The sequence below is a fragment of the Salvia splendens genome, chromosome 15, assembly GCF_004379255.2.
Source record: "Salvia splendens isolate huo1 chromosome 15, SspV2, whole genome shotgun sequence".
NCBI lineage: Eukaryota > Viridiplantae > Streptophyta > Magnoliopsida > Lamiales > Lamiaceae > Salvia > Salvia splendens.
The window spans coordinates 10,673,177-10,697,343 of record NC_056046.1 but is presented as its reverse complement, the minus strand read 5'-3'; the positions used below and the strand labels follow the sequence as shown (position 1 = coordinate 10,697,343).

General features: G+C 35.9%; 2 protein-coding genes across 3 annotated transcripts; both read left to right on the top strand.

Moving 5' to 3' along the window:
- Window positions 1-1,529: 1,529 nt before the first annotated feature.
- Window positions 1,530-4,174, top strand: LOC121767401. 2 transcript variants are annotated; one of them, XM_042163667.1, is made up of 2 exons: window positions 1,530-2,109; window positions 2,646-4,174. In XM_042163667.1, the coding sequence occupies exons 1-2, from the start codon at window positions 1,930-1,932 to the stop codon at window positions 3,816-3,818; spliced, it is 1,353 nt and encodes a 450-aa protein (XP_042019601.1). In that variant the 5' UTR covers window positions 1,530-1,929; the 3' UTR covers window positions 3,819-4,174. The 2 variants fall into 2 exon arrangements, with proteins under 2 accessions (XP_042019601.1, XP_042019602.1); XM_042163668.1 differs by having other exon boundaries at window positions 2,407-4,174.
- A 10,368-nt stretch (window positions 4,175-14,542) lies between these two features.
- Window positions 14,543-16,603, top strand: LOC121767835 (homeobox-leucine zipper protein HOX3-like). The gene is made up of 4 exons (XM_042164157.1): window positions 14,543-14,679; window positions 15,024-15,229; window positions 15,353-15,432; window positions 16,209-16,603. Exons 1-4 carry the CDS (start codon window positions 14,607-14,609, stop codon window positions 16,465-16,467), a joined length of 618 nt encoding a protein of 205 aa, XP_042020091.1. The 5' UTR covers window positions 14,543-14,606; the 3' UTR covers window positions 16,468-16,603.
- The last annotated feature ends 7,564 nt before the right edge of the window (window positions 16,604-24,167 follow it).

Genomic DNA, 24,167 nt, shown 5'->3' with positions numbered 1-24,167 from the left:
TATGTTTTATGACTATGTATTTTTGCCCATATTTTGCTTTCCCGTATTCCGTGTCAAAATTATAATTCTGTTTTTACGTAATTACATTATTGTGATTTTTTTATTGCGGGAAGTCCTAGTGGGAAGGGCGATGGGAAGGGCGGATTGTGCAGGGGATGTCCTAGTGACGTGGCAGTGGGATGAGAAGTCCTAGTGACGTGGCAGAAGGTGTTTTTGGGATGTTCTAGTGGATGTCCGAGTGGGACATCCGCCCACTGGAGATGCTCTGATAAACATGGTCTTACAATTCCATTTTTAATTGTTGGATAATTGTACCAAATTAACCACTTTATTAGTTTCAAATGGTTGTTTTATTATTGCGTAGGGAGAAAGAGTGGTGTAACTAACCTACGGAAAGCTAAGCGAGAAATGAAAAACAAGGGGGGAATTGGGGAACAATTTTGATCGAAGGTAATAAAATTAAGTGAAAGAAATACGTTTTATTTAATTTTCAGAGAATAACTTTTCAGTTAGTACTTAGTGATAAATAACCGGGAGCCACCAGCCGCCGTCAACACAATTAAGAAATATCATCGAAAATAACCTTTTATTCGGCCAACGTTTTCTAGAAATATTCGTTTATTTGAACGGAATTTCAATATTTCATTTTGAAATCATATTCCCTCTATTCATTATAATGATTAAAACTTCCATTTTATCATTATTAATTAATTTATTCGGCAATATAAGTCTTAGCTTATTTTTATTATAATCAGGTCGCACATTTCATTAATACAAATTTAATTATAAAATTAACATAAAGTGAGATTCATATTTTAATAATTTGTATAGTATTTCATTTTAAATATTACTCCTAGTAAATGAATGGGAGTAATTATTTCTGATATATTTAAAATTATAAAAAAAATAATGTCAAAATTTTCAGTAGTTCTGTCACATCAAACAGTAATTCTACTCCAACCATTTATACCAAACTCAAACTCAAAAGAATATTCCATATTCACCGATTTTTTTATCTTTTCAATCTTATCTACATATTTATTTAAATTACACATAGAGTCCACAATACTTTATCAATAATTTCTCAAACATAATTAAATAATTTACTACAATTGTTTATATTGATATATTTTTATATATTAAATTCTCCATTCATTATACATTCAATAAAAAATATATATAATATCACAAATTATACAAAATAAATAATAATAATAATAATAATAATAATAATAATTTATATAAGATAAAATGGATCTTATATAAAATGTATTGCAAAATAATTAATAATAAATTATCAATAAAAATTAATATGTCAAAAATTGAAAACATATTCAATTTAAAGTAAAATATATCATGTGTGATCATTGAATTAAGTCCATTCACTTCAAGATAACATTTTATTTGGGCAATTAAGATTTAAAAACATCTTTAATTAATCTTTAAAATTTTAATAAATATATTTAATTGAATTGCCCAAAAGCCCAACTTTGAAGTCCATTTATAACCTAACGAAAACTGAGCCGTTGTCTTCTTCATTATATTCTTCTTCTCCATTTTTCCGTTTCTGCATATCTCTCGTCTCTCTGTCTTCTTCGAATATCATAAAAAAGGAAGGGCTCAATTGCAATTTTGGATAAGTTTTGCGTCGTGCTACAGTGCTACTCCAAAGATGGCGTAGTACTGTTCAAAAACTCAAAAAAGGACAACTTTGGGATGGGTTATGGGGTATTGTTGGAGCTCAATTCCAGCCAAAAAAATGGGTTTTCCAGTATGGTTGGGATGCCCTAAAGAACGGCATATTTGGGTCAAATATTCATTAAGGAAAAAATTGGTTGAGAACTGAAAGGCGCAGCGCGGCGGAAATTGTCGTCGTTGCAGTTAAGCCCTCCCAAAATTGGAAGCCAAAATCTTGCCCAACAAGAAGAAATGCAGCAACGCCTCACCCTTGTCCACAGTGCCAACCAACCCATGATAAACCTGCAAAATTTCGTCTTGGCACTCGCCCAAGCTCGCCCAATACCTCCCTCCGCCGAAACCCTCATTCGGGATCGCCTTCACCGCTTTATTTCCGACTACAGAACCCCCGACCACCCAACCTACTCTCATGTAATCATCCTTTCCCTTTCGTATCTGTTTGTTACGTTTCTTTTCAAATTATATATGCGAATTTCATGTTTGAGGCCATATTCATTCAATGTCACATTGTCGTATGAAAAGTTGAAATCTTATGTATCAAATCATTGTGACATTATTTAAATTTGGTGAAATTTTGTGCTAATATGTGGTATTTACCTTTTCAGTTTTATGGATTTGTGCGTGATTTCGTTTTGGCAGTGTGTAATCACACATATTCATCTGTTCTTAGTCAAGATGGTTTATATGATGGCATTGTTTTTGACCCAGGATCTCGTATATGATACTTCTGTGTGTATGTGAGATGGAATTTGAGTCCATAATTTGTTTGAAAATTTTAATAGATTTGTGTAGCATTATGCCTCCTATTTTTAATTGAGCTGGTCTCCCGTTGAGGATGGGGGGAAGGGAGGACTGAGGAGGGTGTGCGAATCGAAGTTTTCGCCTTTTTAGTTATCTGGTTGAAGTTTATCATGGCCTAGATTTTGTTTTCTCGTTGTGCTTCTCAGATGATAGAAAATGCTCTTGGTGTATTGAATGAGAAAGGAGGCTCCTCCCAGAAATCTATATCCCAGTATCTCGAGAAAAACTACGATAATCTGCCTTGGGCGCATGCCGGTTTGCTGAAGCATCATCTGCAGAGGGCTTGTCAAGAAGGGCAGGTTATAAGAAGTCGCAGAAACAAATATCGGCTTGCTAGGGATGTGGATTCGGGTACAAAAGTCAGCAAGAAGCCACGACAGACGAATTGGAAATGGGAGTGTGAGGCAGAGAAGCCCCAACAGCTTAAGATTAGACTGGTCAAGAAGAGAAATGACGAGAGCGAAACAGTCAAGGAATGTGATGAGAAAGAAGAAGCTTTAACAGAAAACAGTGAGGATCAGACGAAAAGTTGGCTATCTTGTGTTGGAGAAAAAAGTTTCCATACCAATTCTCCTTCCATTTTGCAAGATGGCATGATTGCTGCCGCTGATGAAAAGAAATGCTCTGAAGAGGAAGACGGACCTTGCTCAGTTGCAGAAGCCGGCATTCATACACCAGAGCATCGAGTAGACCATGAGCAGCCAGAGCCTTCCACTCCTGAAAGGCCTCCGGGTCTTGATTCGTTTGGAGTTGAGAATGTACATGAGTCAGATGTTGTGGATGTCATAAAAGGCCACGAAGAATCTGAGTTGCCTGCAGTGCTTCAGACTGAGCCAGATATGATGACTATAGATTCTTCTGAGTTTGCATTGTTGATTGAACAAGAACCTCAAGAACAACCCCCGTTGCCAAAAGAAGAGATTTTGCAAGGGAAGCAACTACGAAGGAGTCTGAGAACTCGCCCCGCCAGACCCCAAATTTCTCGAGATATAGCTGCATTGCTGCCAATAGATTGTCATAAAGGGCATCCAGTAACAGTCCCCAGGCGTCAAAGGATGTTGTTGAAGCAAAGCCCTAGGAGCTGGCCACCCACAAAAGCCACCTCTGTGGATAAACTTCAGGATTCTCCCAAATCTCGAAACGAAATAATGCCGCGGCTACTCAAACCTGTAAAGTATGTGGATGACTGCAGAGAAGAGGAGTTCAAGCAAACGGGATCCACCCATGTGCCTAAACCGCATCTGCACAAAGCGCTAAAAGAACAACAGCTTGGAAGACCACCAACACGTCGTTCTGCCAGGCTCCTGAACCAAACATGACGCATCCTCATCATATTCAACGCACTTACTTGAATTTGGATGAACAGAGTCTCAGCATTCCACTTAAAGCCCCAAACGTCGAAGCCATTGGAGACCTGCTAGGGTCGGATGCAACCTTAAGCCAGCTTAGGTGACTGGAGGAGGCTTCAAAAGACTGATTTTCAGTTCAACCTAGGTCTTTATTTGATCACTTATTTGTTTATTTATTTAAACTAATTTAATGCTTTCTTCAATAGCTACTGATTAGTTCATTATAAGATCGTTATATTACTTTCTAACATTTCATTTCTGAACTCAGAAACAATGCTGGCTAGTCAGCAAACACGGTAAGAGATGAAAACATCAAATTTTCCCTATTTGTGGTTTCTTGAAATGTATTTAGATGAGGAAGGCTTTGCACATTATATTAGAAACATATGTATAGTAGTTAAGATTATGAGCATGTGACAGTAAGCCGAAGCATGAGCAATTATGAATGGCCACACACACAGAGAGATTTATATCTTACAACTTATACATAATTCTTCCACTTTTGTGATTTCGAAAGTATTTGGGAAGATATTTGTTGTTTTAGTTATATATGTAAAGACACGATTGCTGATACAGAGTTGCCTGTTTTTCAACACTTCCATATCTAGAGAATGCTCCTGTTCATGCTTTCATGCAATCATCACTTTGCACACACCAACTATATTAATTCATTAAAGTATCAATGTATCATCAGATTTAATATTTTATGGACTTCTAACTTTACATAGCTTGAGCTATTTTTTCATAAAATATGCTGAGTTTCATACCTTCGGATCATCGGATGCCTGGTGCATTACATCCACTATGGGACCGCCGCGCCTATAGCCCCGGCGGGGGCGGTCCCGGGGCGGTTTATAGTGGGGGAGATGTCCGCCCCCGGGGCGGACGACGAATTTGGGGCGGTATGCGGCGGACGACGGGAGGGCGAGGACGCGCCGGGCGTCCTTTCGCCGCGCCTATCGGCGCGCCGGCGGTCACCTCGAATTTTTATTTATTTTTATTACTTACCTCTATAAATACCACTCTCCACCACCTATTTTTTCACAATTTTCACAAAATCCCTCAATTCACTATCTACACTTTTACTCTCTGTAAAATGCACGGTGGAGACGACGAATCACCCGGCTCGCAAGAATCGGGCTATGGCGGCAATCCTTCGCAGCCGTCGGCCGGCTATCCTTCACAGCCATCGTTGTATAATTTTACCCTTTTGCAATACAACGAATATTCGGCCCAAATTACCTCGTTTTCTAATTATTTACATTGCGATAATTTTAATTATACTTGATTGAAACTAAAAACATTTTAAAATGAAAATTGATTATAAAATTTGGGGGCTATTGGAAGTGTCCACCATAGTGGCGGAAACAAAATTTTGGGGCTATTGACAAAAAAACTGGGGCTATGGACAAAAACTGGGGCAGGGCTATTGGGGTGTCCGCCTTATAGTGGACACCCTTAATTCTAATCCAAATAATGATCAATAAGTTTTACATAGTATATTATATGGGGGAGTGATCAATTGCTAACTCATCATTTAATTGTTAACTACAGTTGATTTAAGACCATAGGATTTTATAAATCTTATGGTCTAAAATTTGACAAGTGTAATTTTTCATTTTTATTAATTAAATAAAAAAAGAAAAAAACCCTACCAAATTAGGGTTTTGGATGAAAATGTAAATATAGTGTTTCGAAAATATTAACACAATGCTTTGAGAATGTCAACATAATGTTTTGAGAATGTTAACACATTGCTTATATTGACATTCTACATGTATTATATTAACATATTTTATATACTATGTTGACATTTGTTGTTGTACGAAAAATTGAAAAATTTTGAATTTTTTTCAAATTTTGACATCGGAACATATGCAAGTGAGATCTCGTTAGAATCCTTATGAAATTATCTCTAATTTGATATATGTTGTCTGAAAAAATAATTTAAATCAAGAAAGTTATATGCGTTTTAAAGTTATGGGATATTTTTCAAAAGTTAGTTACAACTAATTTGTTGTAAATTGACCTTAATACCCTTGTTGACGTTTTTTGTTGATCGTATTGACATTCCGGGGCTGATGATCGAGGCCATTGATTTGAATATCTAATGGCTATTATTTAATTGTAGTTAACAATTAAGTATCGAGTTAGCAATATAACACTTCTCATACTATATTATATGACTATATGAGGGCATCAGCAATGGGGCGACCTAAGGGGCGCCCTAAAGCCCGCCCTATGCACCGCCACGTCAGCATTTTATCCTCCCACCCTTCCACCTGCAGTGGGGCGCTCTAAGGCGCGCCCTATAGGTTTTGCTATTGTTTTGTTAATTAATTTAAACGTTTTCAAATATATAAATGCAAACTAATTAAAAAATACTACGATTAAATGAAAACGACAAATACTACATTGATTAAAAAAAAGGTACACGAGTTAGAAAAAAAAACAGTTCTACTCTACAAAATTCCCATCTTCCGTCACAGCTCATCGATCAACCCCTAGAGGTATTCGGCTCTGACCGGATCCATACACTTCATGTGGGCGTTGTGCGTGTCCAACAACGTCCGCGCCATCGAGGCCGTTGCCAACTCCAAGTAGGCAAGTGCCACCGGGGTCGGGGTAGGGGTCGAGGTCGGGATCGGCGATGGGGAGGCGGCTTGCGAGGAGGATGTCGCCTTCGCCTTCCCCTTATTCTTCGCAGACTTGACGCCTATGGGACGCCGGGAGGACGAGTTTCGCTTTCGCTGCTCGTGTAACCACTAGCGTCGGTGGTCTTCGTCCTCTTTGTCGCACCGGTGTGCAGAATCCCGCCTTGGAACTTCTGTTTGTCCCTCAAGAGCGCCCAGATGCTTGAAATGCTTGAAGTCGTCGTACATGGACTTGTACGACAACATCGCTCTATCGCGCACATCGCTCAAGCTCTCGCCGCTTCCCTGCTCCCTCGAGCACTTCTCGTATTCCGCCGCAAACAGGTTGACTTTCTTCTTCACCTGATCCAAGTGCTTGCGGAGCTGCTCCCTATGGCACTTATACGCGGTCGGCGGCTTCGCCTCATTGTAGCGCTCGGCGATGCGCTCCCAGTACGCGAGCTGCTTTTGGTTGTTTGCGAATATTGGATCCTCCGATATATCCACCGAACACCTCGCCAAGACGAGGGTTTCATCCGGTTGGTAGTTAGTACGTCCGGGAGCATACTCTTCATTCGTTGCTGGAGGTGGCAACTTGTACGCCCTGTACTTGGTCCGCTTCTTTCTGGCGGGGGCGGCGGCGCGACGGGAAGGGGCGGCAGGGCGAGTTGGAGACGGCTCCATGTCAGCGACATCGTACGAATCCGTACTGAAATCGGGATTGTACTGCGTGTTGGGGTCGAACGACCGATATTCGTCAGGTTGTGTACCCGGCCAACGTGCACCGTCTCCAAACATCGGGCTAATGGTACTTGAGTATTCACCGGAATCCATTCTATAGCGTAAGTTGAGAGTGGAAAACAGAATCGAAAGGTTACAAATGAAATGTGGGGTAGGGGTATTTATATAAACACAATTTTCGAATTTAAAAAATAAAAAAATCAAAACGCGTTGCATCGTCTGCGTCACCCACAGTGGGCGGCCGATGGCGCGTACGATGCCTATCGTCCGCGCTTCGTCCGCGGACTAAGCTTAGGGCGAGGACGGCGCATCGTTCATCGTCCGTGCACCCACAGTGGCGGACGATGGCACGCCCGAGGCATTGGGCGGCCTATCGTCCGCCCCACTGTGGATGTCCCATAAAAATAGAAACTTTTGAGATTACACGAGTTTTAATCCACAATTACTAAAATAAGAGAAAAATAATTGAGGTATAGTGGAAAATAGACTCACCTTATTAGACATAAAGAATTTACCAAAAATGAAAGTATGCTCTTTTTATGGGATAAATCAAAATGAAAAGAATTTATATTTTCTTGGGATGAATAGAATAATTTTTTTCCCTTGTATTTCACGCTAAAGATACTCTAGTTTACCCAATTTGATATGTATTCAAACTCTGTGTCTATTATAAGATACTCTAATTCTAATTCTAATTCTAATTCTAATTCTAATTCTAATTCTAATTCTAATTCTAATTCTAATTCTAATTCTAATTCTAATTCTAATTCTAATTTTTCCAATTCATATTCTAATTTTAATTCTAATTCTACTCTAGCAAAGGTTTCAAACTGTAATTTGTGGTGAATGATGACAATTTCCAATTCCGTGATTTACACGCTTGGGAGACGGCAGGGGAGTGGGGGGACCACTCGCATTCGGGTGCCCTACCGTGAGGTCATAATTGCAGAAAACAGAGGGCCCCACCTGTGCCCCCCCCAACATGTAGGTGGTGGGCCCCCCCACAACAACGGCATGTTTGGAGCCTGCCTCCTTAATGCGCCTTCCCATCATTAATTAATGTCGCCCTCGTGTGTCTAATTCTACATCTACATTTACCCTAATTTCGTGTTTCCACAAAATTGCACCTCCCCATTCCGGAAATTGTAATTGTAATTATAATTATTCATCCAACATTTTTCATGATTTACTTGTCTCGTTGCTCCATCATCCATGCTACAATTTTCAACTATGCTACTCATTTCTAATTATTGTGTTCCACCCGTGGAAATTTACCAAATCGGATCAAATTCTTTTGTTATTATAGTTTAAACTTCAGTCAATCCTTAACGGGGCGGACGATAGCGCCCGATTTATTACTATAGTTTAAACTTCAAGCCATCTACAATGAGGCGGACGATAGCGAGCCTAATGCATCGGGCGCGCTATCGTCCGTCATTGTGGCACCGCGGACGATGGACGATGCGTCATCCGTCGTCGCCTGACGCTTAGTCCGCGGACGAAGCGCGGAAGATAGGGCATCGTCGGCGTCATTGTCCGCCCACTGTGGGCGACGTGGACGATGACGCGGACGATGCAACGCGTTTTAGTTTTTTTTTTTTAAATTTTAAAATTTAAATTTTTTTATATATATACCCCTGGCTTCACTTTTCATTTGTATCTTTTCGATTCACATTTCAACTCTTAAATTACGCTATAAAATGGATTCTGGTGGATACTCAAGTCCTAGTAACCCGATGTTTGGAGATGTCGCACGGTGGCCGGGTACACAATCTGGCGAATATCTGTCGTTTGACGCCAACACGCAGGATGATCCGGACTTCAGTACGGATTCGTACGGTCTCTCCGACATGGAGCCGTCTCCAACTCGCGCCCAACGCCCTTATGAAGTGTACGGATCCGGCCCAAGCCGAGCGCCTCCAGAGGTTGAGCGATGAGTTGAGCCGGAAGTTGGAGCTTTTGTAGGATAGTCATTTTTTTTTATTTCTAACTCATGTAATTTTTTTTAATCAATGGATTTTTTGCCGTTCTTTTAGTTAATCGTTGTGTTTTTTAATAAGTTTGCATTTATATATTTGAAAATATTTAAATTAAATAACAAAACAATAGTAAAATGAGTAGGGCGCCCCATTGCAGGTGGAATGGAGGAGGATAAAATGCTGACGTGGCGGTGCATATGGTGGGCTTTAGGACGCGCTTAGGGCGCCCCACTGTGGATGACCTCAAATTAAATAAACTAAATACAACTAGTAATATAATTTAACTATGTTGCATAATTTAGATTTAGAGTTAGGTACGAATAATAATACTACTTTTTTAACGTATCTTGATAAACTCGTGAATCATATCGAAAAGTTTGTTAAAAATATGAAGATACTTACCAATATTTTAAGAGTTGTAAAGTAAAGAAAAAATGATGTTTTTTTCTCGAAAGTAACCCCAACCAACATAGAGACATATATGATCGAAAGTGATCGTAATTAGGAGCTCGAGACACATGCCTTTTTAATTTGCATGATACACCAACAAACTGAATTGCTAGTAATAGTATATCATTTCATTTTGACCTATTGCACATTGAGTCATTACTGTTTGCTATGCTTGCAGCACTCCAACGTGATCTGCTCCGACTTCTATAGGTATACGTTTTTTTTAAATTCCAAGTCATTTTATTCATTTTACCAATTAGCATTGAGAATATGTTGCATTTACTTTGAGTAGTGATATGATAGTTAGGTAAACGTAATTTTTAACTAATCTACGTACTATTCATTTAAATGCCAAATATTTTCTTTCAAATATATGTATATATTGAGAAATTACAGTCACACGTGCACCAACTAAATCTTTTCTTTAGGCATAATCATACATAAGTTCCACTATATATAAGACCAATCGCATATATTCAAATATTATTGTCGGTCCATGAATATTAGTAATTCTTACTCCCTCCATCCCACAAAGATTGTCCCATTTTTCCATTTCCGTCTGTCCCACGAAGATTATCCCATTTCACCTTTTACCATTTTTTATAGTGGACCTCATATTCCACTAACTCCTTCTTACTCACATTTTATTATAAAACTAATATCTAAAAGTAGGACCCGCGTTCCACTAACTTTTTCAATTCACTTTTCATTACATTTCGTAAAACTCATGCCCCGTCAAAATGGGACAATCTTTATGGGATGGAGGGAGTATTTAGCTACGGTCACTTTCATGAGTTACATATTATACTAGTACTACCGTTCGAGTATTTTTTTTCACGTTTCAGTTATTTGAAATACTTTGCAACCTATAATGAAAAATGGACCAAATTTACGCTTAAGATACCATGACCAATTTAATCTAGAGAATATTATGTTGCTACGTTGATTTGGTCCTACTATTTTTCTTGACATAATGTGAAAGAGAGAATTATGAATTTATACTGGAATACGGGATGCATAATAGTAATATAGAGACTGAAGTATGTGAATTTGTATGTGAAACACTGTTAATTAGGATTGGCAATTCATTATGTGTTTCATGTCGTTATCATGTCAGCACTTAAACGCGAGTATGATCTGCGAGAGATCAGCTTGACATGCATGCTTTTTATGGAGGTGGCATGATTTAATTTGTGTTCATATAGTTTTAAACTTTAACTAAAACATGTAATTAATAAAACAATAAAAATAGTAGAACATAGATTTCTTGTGTTAGACCATGGGGCGCCCTAAGGCGCGCCACGTCAGCATTTTTATCCTCCTCCTTCTCCACCTGCAGTGGGGCGCCCTAAGGCGCGCCTTATAACGCGTCACATCATCATTTTATTGTTTTGTTTAATTAATTTAACTGTTTTCAAATAACAAGTAACGAGTAAAAAAAACGACTAAATAACAAGCGGCGAAGTTTTAATAAAAAAAATTACACCATTCAACTAAAAAAGGAAAAAAACTAAGTCGGGCCAATTTCCAACTTCCTACGCAACTCATCGAGTAATGCACGAAGATACTCGGCTTGTTCGGGGTCGGTGCACTTCTTGAGGGCCTTGTGCGTCTGCAACATCGTCCTTGCCATCGACGTTGTAGCTAACGACGCAAACGCGGTGGACGTCTGCGTCGGGAGCTCATCCGGGTCCGGATCAGGGGTTGCAGCGGTCGACGATGACGTCGCGGTCGCCTTCCCCTTGGCCTTCGCAGCCTTGATGCCGGGAGGACGCCGGGAGGATACCGGTGTGCCGGAACTCCCTTCATCCACGTACGTCCGGTTGAGGTCAACCGGGTTAGTGCCGCTGCCGCTGCCGCTGCTCGTATAGTCACCAGCTTCGGTGACCTTCGTCCTCTTTGGCGCACCAGTGTGCAGAATTCCACCTTGGAACTTCTGCTTCTCCCTCATGAGCGCCCAGATGGCCTCGTGCTTGAACTCGCCGAACATCGACCGGTACGACAACATCGCTTTAGAGCGCACGTCGTGCACGCTCTCGCCGCTCCCCTGTGACCGCGCGCACTTCTCGAACTCCGCCGAGTACAAGTTCACTTGCTTCTTGATTTGATCCCAGTGCTTGCGGAGTTGCTCACGCTTGTGCTTGTACGCGGTCGGCGGTTTGATCGAATTGTAGAGGTCCGCGATGCGCTCCCAGTACGCGGTCTGTCTCTGGTTGTTGGCGAATATCGGATCTTCCGATATATCTACCCAACATCGGGCCAAAGTGAGAGTTTCGTCGCCGGTGTAGTTCGTACGGCCGAGGGCGTACTCATCGCAGTCACCGGGAGGCGGCAACTTCTGCGCCCGCTGCCGGTTCCGCTTCGCCTTCCCCTTGGCGGCACCGGTCGCTGCGGGGGCGGGATCGGCCGATGCGGTTGGGCGGTGCGGCGACGGCTCCATATCAGACAACCCATACGATTTCGTACTGAAATCGGGATCGTAATGGGTGTTGTCGCCGAACGAACGATAATCGCCGGGTTCTGTACCCGGCCAATGCGCCTCTCCGCTAAACGTAGGGCTATTGGGGCTTGAATCCATTTCGTAGTAATTATGTAAATGTAAGTTTCGAAGATGAAATCGTGTGAAATGAAATATTACAAATGAACGCTATTTATAAAAAAACGAAACCGCGTGCCATCGTCCGCGGCCTTCACAATGGGCGGACGATGTCGCGGACGATGGCCATCGTCCGCGGTTTAAGTCGCGCCCGAAGCATAGGACGCGACTATCGTCCGCGGCCTATGCCACACACCCACAGTGGGGGCGGACGATGCGTGCCATCGGGCTTGCCATCGTCCGCCCATTGCGGATGGTCTTATAGAAAAGTAATCCAAAACCGGTTTGAAGTTGGTCTTAGGTCGCATAAGGAGTAATTAATAAGGATAAATAGAGATTGCTTTATTTAGTAACTTCATTATGCTTTTCAAAGACAGTGTTGCTGAATTCGTACAAATAAACTTGCCACTAATCTGAAGTGACTGAACAAGTCCAAAGATTAATCCATTTTTAAAATAGTGACGTTGCAATAATTTGGTGGATGCCATTTGATTAGGGAGTTAATACCACAATAAATCATGCTTTATAACTTTATAAGGTTTTAACTGTGGTTCCAGCTACATAGATATGGCTGTCTTTTTTTTCTTGATGTAAACGAAAGAGCATCCTGCTTATTTTTCTTAACTTTTAATCCCCACTTGTTCTCATTATTTTTTGAATATTTCCATTTTTAGATGCAAAATATGTAGTACAGTAGTACTTCCTACTTCACTTAACTCTAGCTCCCAATTGAAAAAAAGAGAAATAAATAATCCTCCAAAATGAAGGACTCTATAAGAATTTGGTTCTTCTAAATCTTACAACTAATACGGATACATAATTATTTATGTTATACATGAAGTGAAGTTAGAATATAGTAAATGAATACTCCCTCCATCCCCTTAAAATAGAAACTCTTTCTTTTTTAATCCGTATTTCAAAAAAGAAACTTTCCCTTTAAGAAAATTTATTTCTCTCTAATTAGGTGAGACTCATTTTCCACTAACATATTTTTCTTTCTATTTCTCTTACTTTACCAATTTTGTATTAAAGCTTGTGTTATTTCCAAAGTTCCTATTTTTAGGGGATTGGATGAGTATTACTTATTTAGTCATATATTTAGAACATTTATATGAGCATTAGGATGTTATTTATATCTTTTAGTATAGGATATTTCTTAAAATGTATCTGAAAATGTAGAATTTTAAATAAATATCTACGGAATCTTTATTAATAGTAACATATAAATGAGAAATATTATTATTATTTTTGCCTAAACTCTCTCACTCTACCCATCGATATCACTCTCCCAATTTCTACATCTCACGGTTCTTTCTCCCTCTTTTCTCTGGCGATATTATTTTATCCGGATATATATTATATTTGTATGAACCACCCTCGCAACACATGAAATGATGTGTGTATTAATTAGTTTGGCATTAATATTACCAATCATTTCAGCAGCTGACCTTTAAACCGACAGTTCCGGTTCAATAAAGGGGACCTTGCCTTCCCCCCATCATTCCTGCCACGTGCCCTTTCATAACCCTATTTTTGCCCTTGCTTTCCTTTCTTTTTTATCCTCAACCCTTTTCCCTTAATTTTAAAGGATCTATTGAAAGATATTAACTATAAATATGCTGCGTTCACATACACAAAAATATTCGGTTATTGAGAAGAAATCAACTACGACACCCAAACATTGGGACAAATTCTTGTTTATTTCCAAGGCAGCCAATGTGAATAGACAATAGTGAAAGAGACTAGTATATGAAATCAACTGAGGGAACTATTCAAAGTCTTTTTTTTTCCCAATCCTCTACGGGAGCAAAACAACTTAGGAAATAAATTTGTAATTTTTAACGTACATCCTTAATGGAATACTCTATGTAATTCTTTAATTTCTCGAGAAAACACCACCATTTTAGGACACACATTAAATTGCAAAAAAAAAGAAAAAAGAAAAAGAGAAGGTGACGTTATTTTTTAAAAAATCATGCGAAATTATATACATGAAAGTTATAATTTAGCATTTATGTACCAGTCCAAAAAGAAAATTATTTTGTTTGAATAGCCGTAACTCACACTTAATCAATGATCATGTAAATATTTGAAGTTTGGACCAATATAGAGGAACAACTTAAGTAGTGAAAAAACATTCCAGTCTTGACGAGTATATGTATATGTGTATATTTCAAAGAAATCATGATTTTTTGCCTTGACCATTTCGCATATGACCTTTCCACCCTTTCCCATTTACTCTCCGATATATAAATATGTTATATGTATTACTCCTCACAACATTAATTAAATATTCTTGTCTCCACAAATATAAATTGATAGCTTTTGTGGTCCTCTCTCCTTAATTTCTCATCATTTCATGGAGAATTGTCATACTCCTTTTTGCTTGGACTTAACCATAGGCTTCTCTTCTTCATCTCTTTTATCCTCCGGTAAGAACTAACCAACCTTTTCATAATTTCATTTCTTATTTAACTCACAATCTTTGATCTAGCTAGGTATTTCTCCATCATAACTGGAGTTTGCTTAATTTTGATGTATATATTTTTGCCTATTTTGGGAGTATTTTAGATGTGAGTTTTTCCTGATCTAAATCAGATGGATATAATATATATGTATCTTATTTTAATTAGATGGAAACTAAAAAGGGCACCTTTTTTGGGTGGTAGCATAGAATCAGAAACATGAGTATATTGTTTGTCCTTTTTTTTGTATGTATGCAAAATTAGGTTTGTGTGGTAAGAACTACTACTAATTAATTAAAGAATGTTTGTAGGGGAAAGTGGTGGTGGTAGCACAATGAAAGAGCTGGACATAAACCAAGTGCCCTCATCAGGAACCGAAGAAGAATGCATGGAAGTAGAAGAAGAAGACGAAAGCCAGAATGGGGGCGGCCCGGCTCGGAGAAAGAAGCTTCGCCTCACCAAAGAACAGTCTCATCTTCTTGAAGAAAGCTTCGGACAAAATCACACCTTAAACCCTGTATGCAATAACAAAACCCTCTTTATTACATCTCCAAAATCTTCAAATTACTACTAATATTTACTTGTCAGAGAAAAGTGATTACATGTTAATTTGTATTTGTGTGTATTTAATCAAATGCAGAGAGAGAAGGAAACTTTGGCAGAGATATTAGGCTTAAAGCCAAGGCAAGTTGAGGTCTGGTTTCAGAATCGAAGAGCAAGGTATTTTCATATTTTGACCAATTCTAAATGGATATCTACCTTAATTTCGTGAACTATGTTTTTAACATGTTAATTAGGTTTAATTAGTTACAATTAGGCTCACTGTTTTGGACATGAAGGTACTAAAAAGTGGAGTAGTATGTATCAGTATATATGTACTTTTTTTTGGAACAGTTGTATGTATAGCCGTATAGGTAGTTTAGGAGATGTAATTGTAGAAATTATATGCTCCATATAGGTAGTTTAGGACATATAATTGTAAAAATTATAGTCAGGTTGGATTTGGCTCTATACTAAAGGTTAATCAGGCACAATTTCCATGTCAATTAATTTGATCCAATTGGAAAGATATAAAGTGCAATTTTGTGCATCTAGTTCATTTTAGAAATTAAACAGGCATCTTTTTATTTTAGAAATTTGATCCAATTGGAGTAGTTATTTTTAGATTCTTTAATAATGTCGAATCATGTCAAAAATGCATAAAATAACACACACATATGTTTCGATATTTATGGATGAACCTTATATGGAATAAAAATTTAATGGTCTGGTTCTAAATAATATTGACTCCGTCTTTAATTTGGGTTTCATAAATTTATGCAATTAAAAACATGCGAAAATAAAAACTGGTAAATGTGTAACTGATGCGCAAGAATAAATGAAACCAGTCAAGATTTTATGCATACACGTTAATTTAAAGAAACAATTTGACCGAGTCAATTAAGTAATAAATAGCTTTTCATTAATCAAAACTACTTTTTATGAATATTTAATAGGAGCAAGCTGAAGCAGACAGAAATGGAGTTTGAGTATTTGAAAAGATGGTTTGGATCACTGAGTGAGCAAAATAGGAAGCTGCACAAGGAGGTGGAGGAGCTCAGGGCAATTAACGTCGGCAGCCACCGCCACAGCCACCTCTCGCCGCCGGCTTCCACTCTCTCGATGTGCCCTCGCTGCGAGCGTGTCACCGCCGCCTCCAACACAAAGATGTCTCATCTCCGGCAACGGCAACTCTCCGCTGCTTGCTATAATTAGTAGTGTTAATTCACTACTACTACTAATTTGAATTAGTATATATAATTATATAGACTAGTTTTTTAATGCACTTAATATTGCATGGGAACGATCTTTGTTTCGCTTAATATGACATTATAATCCTCCAAATTGCGTGTTGTCGTCTTATTACTTTTGTGATCTTTTAATATGAATGCGCTGCGTACATTATGATTTTGAGACAATCTATGAGAGTTTAGGATCAATCCTACTAAAATTGCAGGCTAATCGAGTTAGAAATTTTGAGCCTTCACCCTAAATATTCGGATTTTGGGCTAGCCCAATGAACAACTGATCGAGCTAAAATCTTTAATTGAAATTATCTTGTACGGAGTATATTATTTTAATCTTAAAGATTTGATTTATTTTTGTGATAATATGTAGTACACATCTATATTATGAACACAATAGATACTAGTATAAATTAAATATATATTTAGCATACATTAGTATGAAATATAAAGTGAATATAAGAAAAAACATCACCGCAACAAAAATATATAATGAATTCACAAACAACGAAATATAATCAATTTTCAAAGAAATGTGGAGGAATAGTTCAAATCAAAGAATACATAGGAGATCAGTCTCATTTTAAGTGGAACATTTTATTTTCAGCACGATATTTTATGTAACGTTGTTTTATGAGTTAAGTGAAGAGAGTGAAGTAAGAGAGAGGAAAAAAATAGAAAGAGTGATGTTTTCATTGTTTGAAATGTGTCATTTTGAGTGAGACATCGCATTCCAAAAACGAAAATGTGGATCGGAGGAATAGTTCAAATGGAATAATACAACATACGGCAAATGAAAAGTAAATAAAATATCCTAAAATTTTGCATCCAACGAGCTTGTTTGATTAGCTCGATTCCTAATCAGATTGTAATTTTTTAACCCCAATCCTCTAAATTTAGTGGGCTATAGGTCAACCTACATATTCAGATCGAACTGAGATTCGTACGTGATAGCCTGGTAGGTATAGATACTAAAGATTAGTACTCCCTCCGTCCCTTAAATTTTGTCACACTTTGATCGGGCACTGTTATTAAGAAATATACAGTGAGTTGAAAAAGTTAGTGGAGAGTGAGCCCTACTTTTTTATATTAGTTTTATAATAAAATGTGAGTTGTAATGAGTTAGTGGAATATGAGGTCCGTTACAAAAAAAAATGGTATACACATATAATATCGCTTGTAACAAAATTACAAAAATAGTTCACTAGATATTGCATTTTTTGCTCAAACCAAATCTTGGGCATTTAATTGGGCTACACCAACACAAACAGTTCCAACGCCTATAATGGGCTAGCTATTTGAAAACAAGAACTATCTTTTATCTACAACTAATTAATCCAAAGTAGAAATTAAGTAGTTGGGCTGGGAACTTGGTTCAAGAATTATATTCAAATTGTTACAAAAAGCCCAAACTAGCATTTAATATGATCTAATTAAATATTAACAAATGTATGATTTGATAATTGATACCACCGCAACACAGGTGCAATCCAAATGTTATATTCCAGTATTCCACTAACTAACCACCAAAATAAATATGGAGTACTTTTTATATATACTCCTACTAACTATCGAAACTCCATCGCAAAGATTTAACTAACGTTGATCATTAATGCAAAATTCGTGTTTCAAATATTCATTGAAACTATAAAAGAAGTCACGATTCATACAAGAGAGCAACTTTAGGGTTGTTTCGCTGAATAAAACAATATTCCTTATAAAGAATAACGAAGAGACTATACACAAGAGAGCCCCCTACTACACGACCCTACTATATATATATATATATATATATATATATATATATATAGAGGGGTGCATTATAATGATAACCCCAATTTCTGTAATAACCCTATAACTAAATCTGGACCACACATTTTTAAAATCACGTGGTCTAGATTCAAACTTAGCTTTCCTTCATAAAAAAGGCGCAGAGGGTAAATATGTCATTTCGCTTATTTAATTTCTGAATTTCGCCCATGATAAAATTTATGTATCTAGATTTCGCTCATTTAAATACGTAAAATCTTATTTCCCATGATATACAGATGTATGAGGTTCAGTTACACGTATGTATGAGGTTCAGTTATACGTAAAATCTTATTTCCCATGATATACAAATTTCGCTCATTTAAATACGTAAAATCTTATTTAAGTATCATTTTATCATTTTATCAGTCAAAAGTATCATTTTATCAACTCAAAGTATCATTCTATCCGGCAAAACTATCATTCTATGCAATAAGCCTAACATATATCATTTTATCATTTAATCAGTCAAAAGTATCATTTTATCAACTCAGAGTATCATTCTATCCGGCAAAACTATCATTCTATGCAATAAACCTAACATATATCATTTTATTATTTTATCATTTTATCGGTAAGTCAAAAGTATCATTTTATCAACTCAGAGTATCATTCTATTCGGCAAAACTATCATTCTATGCAATAAACCTAACATATATCATTTTATCATTTTATTAGTCAAAAGTATCATTTTATCAACTCAGAGTATCATTCTATCCGGCAAAACTATCATTCTATGCAATAAACCTAACATATATCATTTTATCAGTTAGTCAAAAGTATCATTTTATCAACTCAGAGTATCATTCTATCCGGCAAAACTATCATTCTATGAAATAAACCTAACATATATCATTTTATCATTTTATCAGTCAGTCAAAAAGTATCATTTTATCATCTCAGAGTATCATTCTATCCGGCAAAACTATCATTCTATGCAATAAACCTAACATATATCATTTTATCAGTCAGTCAAAAAGTATCATTTTATCAACTCAGAGTATCATTCTATCCGGCAAAACTATCATTCTATGCAATAAACCTAACATATATCATTTTATCATTTTACGTGATATTTGGCGAAATTCAGAAATTAAATGAGGGAAATGACATATTATCATTTTATCAACTCAGAGTATCATTCTATCCGGCAAAATTATCATTCTATTCAATAAACCTAACATATATCATTTTATCATTTTACCTGATATTAACCGAAATTCAGAAATTAAATGAGGGAAATGACATATTTACCCCCGCGCTTTTTTTTATGAAGTAAATCTAAGTTTGAATCTCAACCACAAGATTAGAAAATATGTGTGGTTCAGAATTGGTTATAGGGTTATTACGTGATTTAGGGGTTATCATATGATCACAACTATATATATATATATATATATATATATATATATATATATATATATAACCCTATAACCAAATCTGGACCACACATATTTTCTAATCTTGTGGTTCAGATTCAAATTTAGATTTACTTCATAAAAAAAGCGCGGGGTAAATATGTCATTTCCCTCATTTAATTTCTGAATTTCACCAAATATCACGTAAAATGATAAAATGATATATGTTAGGTTTATTGCATAAAATGATAGTTTTACCAGATAGAATGATACTCTGAGTTGATAAAATGATAATATGTCATTTCTCTCATTTAATTTCTGAATTTCGCCAAATATCACGTAAAATGATAAAATGATATATGTTAGGTTTATTGCATAGAATGATAGTTTTGCCGGATAGAATGATACTCTAAGTTGATAAAATGATACTTTTGACTTAGTGATAAAATGATAAAATGATATATGTTAGGTTTATTGCATAGAATGATAGTTTTGCCGGATAGAATGATACTCTGAGTTGATAAAATGATACTCCCTCCGTCCCGGACTACTCGCACATTTCCTTTTCAGCACGGAGATTAAGGAATGAGTGTATAGCAAAGTCAACAATTGCGGCTGTAGGTGATAATTTTTACTAAAAATGGAAAGAGTGCAAATAACTTGGGACGCCCAGAAAGGAAATAAGTGCAAGTAGTCCGGGACAGAGGGAGTATTTTTGACTAACTGATAAAATGATATATGTTAGGTTTATTGCATAGAATGACAGTTTTGCCGGATAGAATGATACTCTGAGTTGATAAAATGATACTTTTGACTGACTGATAAAATGATAAAATGATATATGTTAGGTTTATTGCATAGAATGATAGTTTTGCCGGATAGAATGATACTCTGAGTTGATAAAATGATACTTTTGACTGACTGATAAAATGATAAAATGATATATGTTAGGTTTATTGCATAGAATGATACTCTGAGTTGATAAAATGATACTTTTGACTGATAAAATGATAAAATGATATATGTTAGGTTTATTGCATTAGAATGATAGTTTTGCCGGATAGAATGATACTCTGAGTTGATAAAATGATACTTTTGACTGACTGATAAAATGATAAAATAATAAAATGATATATGTTAGGTTTATTGGATAGAATGATAGTTTTGCCGGATAGAATGATACTCTGAGTTGATAAAATGATACTTTTGACTGATAAAATGATAAAATGATATATGTTAGGTTTATTGTATAGAATGATAGTTTTGCCGGATAGAATGATACTCTGAGTTGATAAAATGATACTTTTGATTGACTGATAAAATGATATATGTTAGGTTTATTGCATAGAATGATAGTTTTGCCGGATAGAATGATACTCTGAGTTGATAAAATCATACTTTTGACTGATAAAATGATAAAATGATATATGTTAGGTTTATTTCATAGAATGATAGTTTTGCCGGATATAATGATACTCTGACTTGATAAAATGATACTTTTGACTGATAAAATGATAAAATGATAAAAATGATACTTAAATAAAATTTTACGTGTTTAAATGAGTGAAATTTGTATATCATGGGAAATAAGATTTTACGTATAACTGAACCTCATACATATGTGTAACTGAACCTCATACATCTGTATATCATGGGAAATAAGATTTTACGTATTTAAATGAGCGAAATTTGGATACGTAAATTTTATCATGAGCGAAATTCAGAAATTAAATAAGCGAAATGACATATTTACCCTCTGCGCCTTTTTTATGAAGGAAAGCTAAGTTTGAATCTAGACCACGTGATTTTAAAAATGTGTGGTCCAGATTTAGTTATAGGGTTATTACGGAAATTGTGGTTATCATTATAATGCACCCCTATATATATATATATATATGGCTTTGATCTATGAAAACAAGATTTAAATACAGAAACGCAGAACAATATCATGCGTAGGGCATTTTTAGGTCATGATTAGTGTATTTTTAGGTCATATTAACCAAGTATGACCTAAAATGATCTTAAGATGACATTAAACTCAAATCTTATAATATGACCTAAAACTGCTTAATTATGACCTTCCGTATTTTTAGTTAATTATTGACCATTAGATCATCTAATCCTAGGGCTGAGATTTGGGCTGCATTTCTGGATTTAAACACATACTTATTTTGATCATCTCCCTATATATATATATATATATAGGGTTGCGTTAAAGATAGAACCATTCTTAAGTATAGAACCTAGAACTCTACATATTTTATTCATTGGATGAGGAAAAAATGACGGTCAAGATTAAAAATCATACATATTAGACTATGTTTTCACGACATTCCGGACTCAACATGTGAAAAAACTCACATGTTGATGGAAGAATGAATGAAACGAAGAAGAGTCCATGCATGCTTTATTTTTCACTTATCTGCATTCACCCATTAATAATAGTTTTGGTTGTAATGGGAAGTTGTTGTGCAAATCAACACCATTGGATTAAAAGATCTAACGACCTCCGTTTGACATTTGTTCTACGTTTAAGAATGGTTCTACGTTTAAGAATGGTTCTATCTTGATCACAATCCTATATATATATATATATATATATATATATATATATATATATATATATATATATATATATATATATATATATCCTTTACTATAAAAATAAAATTAAAATAGCAAGATATATAGGCGCCTCACTTTTAATTTTGTTCTCTACATTTTTATGAAAAAACAAATTAGACTAAACAAAATTAAGGAAAAAAGGTTCTGATTTTCCTTCCTCTCTTTTGTTGATAAAGAGGCTACGGCAAGATAATAATGCTGTGGTCTTTTTTTCCTTTTCAGGCCAATGTGTTGGGATTAATTTCTTAACAAATATTAGCAAACCAAAAGTCTAAATTGAGAATTATTAGTCTTACTTTTTTATGCATATGGAAGTATGGTGCAAGCACATTACGGCGATTCGCGTCATCAACTTCAAACACAAAGATTGCTAATATGAATCCATAAATATTCAATTCGGTAAAACCAAACGACCAAAATAAATAAATAAAAAATTTCAAGATATATATAATTAATTGAAATGAGCTAGGATAGGGACATCTTAGCCAGATTTAGAAGTAACCAAACCACAAACTAATGTGATGGATATTAGTCCAAAATAAATATCTAGATATTTTTCATGAACTTTATATCTACATAATGATAATTAAAATAGTATTATTTGTATTAGTGTTAATCGACATAAATAACATAAAATTTACCTAACTTGTAATCAGTACAACTTTTATAACATTTTAATTACAACTTGACGACCTTTTAATATGGCATTTACAACTCTATTTTTTCAACTGTAAAACTAGGGCGGGCAAATCGTGCGGATTGGGTCGTTATCGGGTCAACCTGATAATGACCCAACCCAATAAGGCCTAACCTGAACCCGACCTGTTAAGAAAACTATAAATCCGAACACGAACCCGACCTGCTACCTTCAAATCCGAACACGACTCGCACCCGACACGAACCCGTTATCGACACGATATAATATGGGTTGACACGACACGATAACAACCCGAACCTGACATTACACGATTAAAACCTAATATTACACGATTAAACCTTAATTTTTAACCTACTTTACACAATTAAAATTCGTTTTATACTATTTAAACCTAATTTATAGGAAATTTAAAAATTAAAGTAATATATATTTTTTTAAATAATAATAAAAATAATAATATTAATTCTTAATGGGTTATCCGTATCCGACTTGCATCCGACCCGAACCCAACCCGAAATTATCGGGTTCTTAATGGGTCAACCCGATAAGGACACGGATCCAATAAGACTTGATCCCAACCCAATAATTTCGTGCGGATTCGTGTCAGATTATCGTGTCGTGTCAAAAATTGTCAGCTCTATGTAAAACCATGTGTTTTATTTGTACTAAGGTGGTGTCGTTATTGCAAATTAATTGCACTTTTATTTTCGGCAACTGACTGCCTTTTAATTTGTTATTATTGTAATTATGTTCTTTGCATTAATTACTAATTATTCTCAATACACTGTACACCTGGAGATGCTGTATGGGTTAATATTTCAGTAGTATCTTATAGTAGTCAACACACTATTAAAGTTTTTTTTTCAACACACTATTAGAGTGCCCACGCAGAATATACAGAAAATCAATATTCATTCTTTGTGTAAAGAATAAATGGGTAGGGCTCTAAAAAGTTGTTTCGCCTTTGAATTTGCAAAGTCATAAAAACCATAGGCATCATATAGTAGCTTTAATTCGCTTTCTCTTTTCTTTGTTAAACGAATTACGGTGCAATAAATTACATTAATACTTCAATCCTACTTCGTCCGTATGCTCAACTATATATAGTACTAATAATTAAACTAACAAAATTATATTTACGATTTTCTTAAAAAAAACTGATCCAAGCGATTGATTATTACTCGGATTAAAAAAATTTATCTGTTTTGAGAAAATCAAATA

Coding starts and splice junctions, on each gene's coding strand:
- LOC121767401 (XM_042163667.1), top strand. CDS start 1,930: ATGCAGCAACGCCTCACCCTTGTCCACAGTGCCAACCAACCCATGATA. Junction 2,110..2,645: donor ACCACCCAACCTACTCTCAT/GTAATCATCCTT, acceptor TGTGCTTCTCAG/ATGATAGAAAATGCTCTTGG.
- LOC121767835 (XM_042164157.1), top strand. CDS start 14,607: ATGGAGAATTGTCATACTCCTTTTTGCTTGGACTTAACCATAGGCTTC. Junction 14,680..15,023: donor TTCATCTCTTTTATCCTCCG/GTAAGAACTAAC, acceptor GAATGTTTGTAG/GGGAAAGTGGTGGTGGTAGC. Junction 15,230..15,352: donor AAAATCACACCTTAAACCCT/GTATGCAATAAC, acceptor AATCAAATGCAG/AGAGAGAAGGAAACTTTGGC.